Source organism: Siphateles boraxobius, unplaced genomic scaffold (assembly GCF_051911475.1).
Source record: "Siphateles boraxobius isolate OS27281-9 unplaced genomic scaffold, OSU_SipBor_1 9, whole genome shotgun sequence".
Lineage (NCBI taxonomy): Eukaryota > Metazoa > Chordata > Actinopteri > Cypriniformes > Leuciscidae > Siphateles > Siphateles boraxobius.
Window position 1 is genome coordinate 18,369,616 of NW_027509219.1, and position 11,522 is coordinate 18,381,137.

General features: G+C 36.9%; 1 protein-coding gene across 1 annotated transcript in view; it reads right to left on the reverse strand.

Annotated features, from left to right (window-relative positions):
• Positions 1-6,186, reverse strand: part of ptch1 (patched 1) — a 68,497-nt gene extending 62,311 nt beyond the window's left edge. Inside the window, exons 1-2 of the mRNA XM_077223318.1 lie at positions 5,658-6,186; positions 2,612-2,804 (exon numbers count right to left, since the gene is read on the reverse strand). Coding sequence (XP_077079433.1) covers positions 2,612-2,804; positions 5,658-5,825 — 361 coding nt within the window. The 5' untranslated portion in view covers positions 5,826-6,186. The remainder of the gene's footprint in view (positions 1-2,611; positions 2,805-5,657) is intronic.
• Between the last annotated feature and the right edge of the window lie 5,336 nt (positions 6,187-11,522).

An 11,522-nucleotide genomic window follows, 5' to 3' on the forward strand; every position in this document is an offset into this window, starting at 1 on the left:
TGTCCAGCAACCGACTGTCATACTTCATCTGCAAACCTCCGGTACTTTTTGGAAAGGAAATGTGGAAGTGAGAAACAAAAATAAAGCCCTGAAGGGAGAGAGGATAAAGCTCTGGGTAAGGTGTTTGTGACAAGCTTCACATTCGATTTAACAAAAATGACTTTAATGTTGAGAATAATTACTAAAGATTACTGACACTCAGCTTAAGTAATTACTTAAAATATTTAGCATTACAGCAAACATTTTTGTCTAACTGAGGGGTAGACTGAGGTTTTAGGATCTAGCTTGCTACTGCACCCACTCCATTATAGTAGCCTTAAGCAATCACTTAAGCTGCTCCAGGGGAACTGGAACTATAGTGTAAGGTGCACTGGATGGAAAAAAAAGTGTCTGCTAAAGGACAAATTATTAAAGTATAATTAATTTTTTTAAATAAAGCCAACTAAATGATTACCTTCTCTAGTTTATCTCAAAAATGCAGAAAAGCAACTGTTACAAAAAACAAATGTAACATTTCAAATGGGCAGTAACATAAAAATACCTCAAAACACCTTTTATGCAATTGACATAGTATATAAATAAGGAGTAGTATATAAATATATATATATAATAGTGCGTGTGTGTGTAGTAGCCAAAATTGATGTCGAGAGGGGATATTTGTTTTTAATGAAAAGTTCAAAGTAAACCATCAAAATATATTTAAAAAATCTTTTTTTTTTTAAATATGAGGGAAGAACAAAACACTTAACTTAGTCAATGTATTTACAAATATTACAACAAAATTATGTGTCAAAAAAGGCAAGATATAGTTTTATTTTACTATGCAAAAAAAAATGCATAGAAAAACTAAATGTTTACAGGAAAAATCATACATTAACAACATAGGCAGTCATTAATATGTTGGTTCTCTTTTGTTTTTGCATGTGTTAAATAATAAATTCTTTGTAGACAGCGTGGCCAAAAACTTATATCAATATAATTTTGGTATCTTTATTTGATATAAATTTTATTATATATTTGATTTTAATAATATTCCAATACAAGTCTGAATATGTACATTACCCTAGAACAGACATCACTTTTGGCCACTATATATATATTAGTCGTGGATCATTTTATTTGCTATATTTAGTTATAATTTAAAGCCATGAAGTGGCAAACACACTTACCAGTTTTGCAACTCCAAGGGAGGCAGTGCCTCCTCAAAAGAATTGATAAAAAAGTAATTTACAGTATAAAAACAATATAACAGCCATATTATACTAAATATGAGATCAATTAGTGTAAAAGTCACTCATTTTCTATAAGGTAATATTATTTTTAATATTACTATAAATACTGGCAAAAAGTCACATGTCAGGACATATCTTATTATGTTAGGTCAATTATCGTGACAATGGCCTCCTATCATAATAGGAACAGGTCAACTGGTCAAAATTGTGTAACTAATTACAGAATAAACACCTCACCCACTCAGACATAACAAATTTCAACTTGAAATTAATTGAAACAATAATCTACAACTAAATAAAAACTAAAAATGCAAAGATTGTTGATATAAATACCCATTATTATACTAGCGATTTGTTTATAGTGTAAGGTAAACAGTGTTTCACGTTTACACAGGGTTCGGTTAATAGGGACAATAAGTCGAAATGCAACCGGAACTTACAATGGACTAAAAAAAACTAAACACTGAGAGGAAACTGCCTCATTTCATAAATCTACCACACACCACTGAAGTTCTGGATTGACAGAACGTGGCGTGTATTTACAGTCCAAAAAACACACTGAAAGCCAATTTATCCAATTAAAATGAATTAATATAAAAATGCCTGTGAAATTAATTTTAAATTAAGCTCTTATATCATCTGTGGTCATATCAAAGGTTCTTTAAACTGCAGGAATGTAGATCAAAGCAGAAAGGCCTATTTGCCCCTCCCCCCTTCAAAAAAATCACCACCCACACTACGGCCCCAACATCTCACAATTGACTTATTCATAAAATAAAACAACTCTCTCTCAAACTCTCTTCAAACCGCCTATGCGCTGTAGTCTGTGTCGGGTCTGAGTGCACGTTTCTGCCTGTAGTTCGCTCGGTTCCTGCTGAAACTCAGACAAATCTTTTTGGAAAGTTGAACGCTGTCCAAAACAGGACCACACACAGGCTCTGTGAGCAGCACGGATCAGATTCAACTGCTGGAGGCAGACAAACACACACACACACACACACACACACTACTCGCACACACTCACAAAATGGCGGCTATTCGTGTTTTAAAAAAACACTCACATTGCTTTCTAAATCAAATACCGACTGATGTATCGAACTTGCAAACAATCTGCGGGTGGGCGAGCGCGCGCGCTACAATGTTCCATAAGCAAACTGCACTCGTGCGCGCGAGGCAAATTCGAAGTGAAAACAATTCTTATCACGTTTAATCTGGATTTCTGCCAGACTTCAATACAATAAACAATTCCTTCAGCGTACATGACAGACCCCCCACACCACACCACCTCACCCCACCCACTGCTTCAGGTCTGCCTTTAGATTACCCTTGAGGGGAAAACGTATTAGAAAGACTTAAGAACAAGGAAAACAGCTTCTTACCTTCTACCCAGAGTTTCTCCACATCCGTCTCCAGATTAGCTGCCCTTAGGCCAACAGCAAAAGCTCCGAATATTAAAAGGCCCACAACTAAAAACTTTCCGCAGTTCTTTTGTATGTAACAGCCAAGTTTAAACAAAAGTCTTTGAAACTTTGCTCTCAACCACAGCGGTGCTTTCCTCCCAGTCGCCTTCCCCTACAAGACAAGAGAGAGCAAATATTGAACTCGCATCACCTTGTTAAACAGATCAACTAAATTCCGTCGATACTTATTCATATGTTTTCGATTAAATGCAGTAAATGAACTAAATTGGCACTTAAGGGGCTTCGTAAAGTGTAGTATCAGGAATAACCTAGCCAACTTTCTTTTTAAGTAATTGTTTGAAATGTATTAAACAATTAAGGTTACGTATAACACCCCTCATAATGTCTTAAAAGTACTCCCTGCATCCAAACTTTCAAGCACTGTTTCTATGGCAAGCCATTTTAACATGCATCCCTTAAAACTATCCTATCATTATAGCAAGCACTTTTTTTACTACTAGTTACTAGCTGCATCATTTTTTACTACTAGTTACTACTATTGCAAGTATATAATCTAGTAGTGACTAGTATCTTTTTCTGTGTCACTACATATCTATTTATAAGATACCAGTAGTACAACTTACTCATTTACAACTAGTCACCATCACAATAACTATTCTGTTGTGGGAAATTTTAATTATCTCATGTTGTTCAGATATCAACTTCAGAATAGTATCTATTCCAGTTTTCCTACTAATTAAACACACACTAAAACATATTTAATAGACACTAGTGTGTATTCAAGTTGCTATACTAGAATCATTCATAATCTTACAAGGAAAAAATTATAACTAAAATATAGAGCAGCCATTCTGAATGGTCAGTTATTGCATAGAAAAAAAAGCTGTAACTAGTCTTAGAATGTTATAGAGTGCCGAAGTTATGACGTCACTCTGCATGCCAAAACGCGGAAGTGAGTTAGCATTTTAGCACTTCTGGTTCCCACGCCCTAAAGTCTATGGTGTTTTTTAATAGGTTTTTGCTAAATCGCCTGAAATAAGGTCTGTGGTTATCAAAGCCTCTAAATATTTTCACGTTTTGATCTATGACATAAAGCTCACCAGTTATAACCTGCTTGTGTTTTTTTTTAACTTTATTGTATCTGCTTGTGGTTTTTTAAACTTTATACAGGCTTCAAAATGTATACATTTTGGATTAACTTGTAAAGATTATCTTGATAGACAAAACGTGTAAGGGTCACAACTCTTTGTTGAACACAGATCTTATTTTTTGCGATTTTCCAAAAGCCTATGGGGAAAATGCATAGCTTTTCGATCGAGGGAACCCATGCGCCGCTAACTTCCGAGTTGTCCTACAAAGTGACGTCATAACTTCGGCACTCTATAAGAATTACATACGCTGCGTCCCAATATGCATACTATCCACCCTAAATAGTATTGAAAATTACTAATGTCACATACTATTTAGGATGGATAGTATGCACACTGGGACGCAGGGATAGTGTCGTGTACACCTTATGTAGCCCCACCCCTTTCAGCACTGCACTCCGGTCTTCCGGTCTTGTATTTTCACAGCGATCCTGCATATTTATGAATGAAGGGCTCCTTTTAAAATGTTCCCGGTTAATTGGCATTTGTTAAGACATCTACTTTAAACATTACAATCCTAATGATAACTTTCGTTAACTTTACATTAAGTAAATCCACTTCAAAAAAAGCTAATTACTCCTGGACAGCAATGCCATACAGAGCGACCGCAAAAACGGAAGTTCAAAGACAATATTCTAAAGATGCCTGCGCCCTCCTTTCTCTGGCCCATAAGGTCTATAAATATGTGCTAAAAACTGGTACACTGTATCAAATAAATTTTTATTTTATTTTTTAAAAAAATTAAGAAAAAAAAACCGTTTAAGTACAATCAACTTGGATGTTTAAGTCATTTCAACTTAAATTACATTAAACTGACTTATACAAATAAGTTGAATATTTTATAACTTTAAACAAATTAAATGCTTAACTTATTTTGATAAGTTAAACCAGTGTAAAAACATGTTGTCATATAATTTCTTACAATGTAGGCTACATATACCACATTAAAATAATAGTTAGCCTAATATTTGAACCACAGATCATCAAAGAATTCAATGGCAAATATTCAAAATAACCAGTAAAAACAGAAAAGTTATTTGTCATAATTGGTTTTGTGACTAGGAATACGAATTATTATCTAAGTCTAAGACATAGTTATTACTAATGAAACTATAAAAAGACTTAATAAAATTATAATTATATATTAATAATAATAATAATAATAACTAGTCACAATAAAATACTAACTGGTTATAATTAATAAATGTTAAAACAGCTTGCCATACTACTTGTAGCCTTCTATTCTCTCGGGATTCAAAGTGCATAATTCAAATGAGTTATTGTCCCACGCATAAACTAGAGGTTAAATTGAGTAACGTTATGACTGCAATGTGACAGATTGCATCCTTTGGACATTGTACCAGGGAAACAGGTTAAATGTCCAAAGTCTTGTAATATCGGAGATGCACGTGGGTCCCATAGCTGAAGGGACGCGATGTGATATGATTTGGGAAGTGCTGCAGCCATCACAGAGGGAGTTACGACAATATTTGTGAACGGAAGAGGGCAGCCACATGGATCGTGCCTAAGCAGTGCGGGACGAAAACGACTCCCTGTGTAGATCCTATCTGAGGGGGCTTCAATCAGTCGGATAGGGCCAACATCACTAAGACCCTTCGCTTTACTTTCAAAGCTCAGCTTCACGTCTGACAGTTATGTTTACGATTAATGTATCGGGACAGACGGACATAACGGTGAACAAATGAAGCTGCTACAGGTTGCCTCGCGCATAGACCCCCCCCCCCCCCCCATCGGCGCCGTGGCTATCCCGTTACCTAGCGACTTCACTAAAGTTGTGCACTTTGTCAGAGATTCCCAACAAAGTCCAAATGCAAACATGCCAAACATAAAAGCACCTCTGATATCTGCTCCAATGCAAAAGCAGCATCGCAATAGCTCGGTCGCTGTAAATACTCCAAATCCGCCGCGGCGGTTCGATAGTTGCCCCTATTTCTCCGTGTTAACCTCGGCCGATCGGGGTCTCTGTTTTCCTGCTCGGAGGAGACATTAACAGCCGAGGCCATGTTGCAAAGTCTGCGCCGAACGTCTCGTTATCCGCGCTAGTGTATTTCCCCGCGAGCGTTTAGTGATATCCGAAGAAAACCAAGTTTGTCTCTCGTTGATCCCAGATCCGCGAAGCACTTCATACTCCTGTTTGAGACGGCGAGTCAGAGTCTGCGTCTTCCATTCCAACATTTCGCGAATCTGGAGGTCTCCAACAATTCCCCACTTTCACGCCGTCCGCTGGGAAGTCCGCGTTATCAGAAGGCGAAGTGGAAGATGCTGTGGAAACGTCGATCTCTCGGTGGCTGAAGCATTCTGTGATCTATGGGGTCCCTCCTCAGGCCGCGCGACAAGGCGATCTCTGAGAGATTCAATAGATGTGAAAAAAGATCACTCTCCATTCGGAGAAGGGGAGGAGGGCGTGGCGAAGACCGCTCGAAATCCCGCCCTCCGGGGCTGTCAGATGGCCGGGGTTCCTTGGCTCTGATTGGTTCCAGAGGGGCAAAAATTACTCAGCAAACACGACTATTATTAGCTGCTTAGCAACAGCTCACCAAAGTAGAGGGACCACCCAAGCCGCGATCCTCGTGTGTGCATCTCAAACTTCAGGGGAGTCTTAAAGAAGCAAAGCACTCTTTCTGGAGGACTCGAAGCGCTGGGTCCAACTCAACTCGAGACTCCGCGTCCCGACAAACATGAAGAAAACTGCTGAAGCAGGAGAGCACGGACGAACACGTTCTTTCTTTCTTTCTTTCTTTCTTTCTTTCTTTCTTTCTTTCTTTCTTTCTTTCTTTCTTTCTTTCTTTCTTTCTATGGATGATCTTGTTTCTTTTGAACTAAAATGGTGTAGTAAAGGAGCATTGTGTTAAGTGTTTGAAGATGAATTGCTTTTCACACATTTCCTGTAATTCCATTTTTACTTTTCTATGAGATGATTTATATTTTGTAAACAGTGTTTTTAATTTTTAATAAAGAGCATTTTAAATTCAAAATCTGTCTTTGTTTCATGTTTTTTTCTTTCTTTCTTTCTTACTGATTACAAGGCAAAGGAAAAATGCAATTTTATAGTTTTGTACAAGTCTGAGCCAAAACGTGAATTCCTTGCCTTGTTGTTGCCCTTTCTTTCATCAAGAATTATGCAAACATTACATAGGTTTTATACTATGCATTTCACACATCCAAAAATAGTTTATGACTATTGAGAATGAAAAATCTTGTACCAAGCCGCAGTGATGCTATGCAATATATCATTATTAGTTTTCTTCCTTAAATAGGCAGTCGTGGCTTAATGTTTAGAGAGTCAGACTGGTAACCCAAAGGTTGCAGGTTCGATTCCCATTAACGGAAGGAGATGACTTTAGTAAGTATATGTGTGCACTAACACACATATGGGGTAAAAGACAAATTCTGAGTATTTCCTTCACATTAACCACATTATTCAACACAAATAATACAAATATATGCAGCTATATAAACACTGAACGATGATTGGAGTGGGGATGTCATCAGATTAGGAGACTATGGGAGGAAAGCCTTGACATTAGTACGAATATGAGATACAGCGTTATGAAGAATCCATTTCCTATCCCACCCCACCATCAGGAAATTATTACAGCCATATTATTTTCCTCCAGAAAGGAAAAAAACTAGACCATTAGTCATTAACTTCCTCTGCTGGATTCTCGGAGCTATATGATCTGTCTTGAGCACTATGTTTCACTCAATCTCTCCCAATATTTCTGTAGTTTGCCATGGTTCCCACTGCAGTGATGTACCCATGACTTTTCCCATGTTTACTCTATAGCACAAGGTTGTGCTTAATCACACAGATGTGTTTGACAGCTCTGAGCACTTCTCTGCCAGTGTTTACACTCTCTAATTTCCTCTGCGATTGTGTGGCTCTTGTATAATCAGTGTGACACAAGAGAAAGGAGAGCACTTCATAAAAACTGGCTATTTACCTTTGCACGTAGGCTGGATGTTTTCAGTGAGGGAACTGTTTTATACTGCACTTTTTGAGATTCAAATGTAACAATAACAAATGTTACAGGACATTTTAGAACTATTTCATTAGACATCTTTTGGGGAAAATGCAGATTAAAATATATATTTTGTGTGTAATACTAGAAATTTTTCTCTCTCTGACTCTATCTCTCTATCCACCATCCACCATCCATCCATCCATCCATCCATCCATCCATCCATCCATCCATCCATCCATCCATCCATCCACCATCCATCCATCGATATTTTAAGATATTTTTTTATATTAAAAGCTAAACACACCATCAAAGCAGTGTTCTGACTTTCTGTTTAGTTTGTAATATATTTGTAAATCTATGCAGAGCGGTTGGGTCTCCAATGCCCAGATCCTGATCTATGCTTAGCCTACAGTCTTAGCAATCATAATTTTCAGGCTTAAGTTTGGACCTTTCCCAAAACAATCCTTAAATAATTCTGAAGTATGTGCTGATTTTGTGTTTTGTTTTCATTTCATCACCATAGAAATCTACCTTACACCCTTTCTGTTCCACCACTGTCTGTCCTCAGCAGTTTACAGAAATATAACACTCATGTGAATGTGAGATTGGTTTTATCCAAGTCTCCACAAAAAAAAGGAACAAAAAGTAATCGTTCCGTTCTCATTAGCAGGATGTGAGTGGCTCCCCAGTGTCCTAGCACACAAAAGGCCACACATTTATTAACTAATTACACAATATCATTTTTATATCTCATGAGAGGTCCTTAAAATCATGGTTGTCTTGCTTCACAGCTGTGTAATGTTTGTCGGAAAAACTGTCCAGAAGGACAAAACATATTAAAACCTGCCTTATTTACCTTAACCTTAATTTTGCATAATATTCACTCTTAAAAATAATTGTTCCAAAAGGAGGTTTTCAAAGCAATGCTATAGAAGAACCCTTTTTGGTTCACCAAAGAACTTTTTTTTTTAGTGTAAAAAACCTCTTGTGCAATGATTCCATGAATGTTAAAGGTTCTTCATGTAACCATAGATGCCAATAAAACCTTTATTTTTAAGTGTTGGACAGTAAAATCTGGCAAAAGATCTAACAAACACTGTAGTATAAGCTTGTTATAATTGATCAATAAGTTCTGAGTAAAATATTGCGGGTGTTTTCCCATGAAAGCAAAATACTCTCCAAAAACATTTTGGAGTCATTTTGGAGTGAAATATATGATGACGTGGCTCTCCACAAGTACCTACAGCTTGCTCGCAACTCTGTGGCTCCGAGCCCTAAAGGACCCTCTGTTCCTTGAAGCATTTTCAGATTGGCAATTATAAAGTAAACACAGCTGGCTGTATATTAATTTATTGGCTGCATCATGGTTATTTAGGCAAAAAAGTATTACATATACAAATCTCTGCAGCTGATTGAGCTTCTCAGCCACATACTGTCTTCATAAAGAAACCTTTATTTATTGAGAAATGGTGAATGTCGAATCTGCGCAGACAGGTTTGTATTGCAATCTCTTGACAGAGATTTTTTCATAACTAATTGCATTATTCTAAACTAAATCTTGCTGTCCGGACGCTGCCAATATTACATAGACTGATGTGACATCATTTATGGTTATGTACTTCATATGCATGCCAGCACCAAAAATTGCAACTTGAAAGAGAGCTGTGCGCATCATTGGCATTTATGAGAATACATCTACAGTCTTATGTTAAATCAAATCTGATGTTTTCAGGCTCTGACATATTATTCATCATGTTTACTATTGCTTTTGACACATGACAGAGAGACATCTGTAGTCATTTACAACAGGCCATGCTTGGATCACACTCTGGGACCAAGCATGAGCAAAATACCGCACTCCATTAGTTATTTAGATGTCTTTGCTATGTGAATTGTAAAACGTCAAGTATACAATGCAAACCTCTCCCACTGGCTTTTCAAATGTGTGGTGTTTATAAACAAAATCTTTTTTTGAGGGCCAATCAATGCCTGCTTTGTAGATTTACTGCCTTCTTTCTTCAGTGCACAATCGCTGGTGACTCTGTGAGCCTGTTAGCACTTATGAAATAATTTGGGGAAAACACATCATTTACTGATCGAGTGATTGGGTGAGAGAAGGGAAGAAGTGTGGTGCAGATGTTGAGATCCAGTTGCTGGTTTGCAGGGACCGTGAACCTGCAGAGTGATATTTTGATGGAGATTTCTGACAATAAGTCCATGCTATCATATATCAAACAGTATAAGAACAGGCTTTGTGTCCTTTTAGCCAAAGCATATTCATTTTCAGACTAAAAGATGAATGCAGGAAGACATAGGGTAAATGTTGAAAGTATGTTTGGTGTGACTAAATATCTACCAATTTCCTTGTTCTTTTTTTTATTACAAAAAACTGTACTCAAAAGTCAGCATAAAGTAATTTGCTGAATGTCAAATAACATGTCATAACAAGTGTAACAGACATAGGGCAGTAAGAGCTGTGTGGTGTCTTTAGTGTCCTTGTTAATGCCCGCCTCCCATGCCAGAGACCCCGGTTTGAATCCCGCTCAGAACCGATTGAGTAGGACCGGTTACATTTGTTGCCGTGACCCAGATGGGAGTGAGGTGAGGGGGGGTGAGTGTAACTGTCGTAGGCCAGTAAGCAATTGATGGTAACGGCTGTGGCCTTTAGCGTCCTTGTTAGCTCGACCGCCTCCCACGCCAGAGACCCCAGTTCGGATCCCACTTTGAGCGGGTTGAGTAGGACCGGATACACAAGGCAGGTGAATGATTTTGTGCCCTCGGAGATCTTTTAGATATTATTTTCATGCACATTTATGCACCATCAGTTAGAGAAATAAAAAGTGATTTGCAGTAAAACATTCGATTTTTAAAATAATTGCATTATATAGTTTCATTGTATTACAAAACTCTGTTCTCATCATCATTTCCTGCACTCTTGTTTCAAATCTGTATTTTTTTCTTTTTGGATTGAATAAGATTTCAACCTTCAAAGAGAACACAAAAACATCATAATGAACGGAGCAATTCCAATAGGGTCCTCACACCATCGGTGCTCGGCTATCATAAAAGTTATCAATTGCAAGTGTTTTCACCCCATATACTAGGTTGTGTATAAGTAACAAATCAAAATTCAGTAATTATTCATAATAATTATCATTTCCTGTGAGTCGCCAAAATAAAATACTTTCCTCCTACTGTAACGTTCACATCAGACTATTGTCATTCCCATTTCCCATAACTCATTCTACATTTCCCATAACTCACTGCCCAGACTCATCATCACTGATTGCATCCACCTGTGTCTCATTACCTTGTTAGTCTCAGCTTTAAACCATGTACAGTCATTCATTTCCTGTACATATATATATATATATATATATATATAGTCAAGTCAAGTCTATGACTTGTATATAGTCTATGACTATGTATATATATATATATATATATATATATTTACATATATACATATATATATACAGGTCCTTTTAAAAAAAAATTAGCATATTGTGATAAAGTTCATTATTTTCCATAATGTAATGATAAAAATTAAACTTTCATATATTTTAGATTCATTGCACACCAACTGAAATATTTCAGGTCTTTTATTGTTTTAATACTGATGATTTTGGCATACAGCTCATAAAAACCCAAAATTCCTATCTCAAAAAAGTAGCATATTTCATCCGACCAATAAAATAAGTGTTTTTAATACAAACAAAGTCAACCTTCAAATAA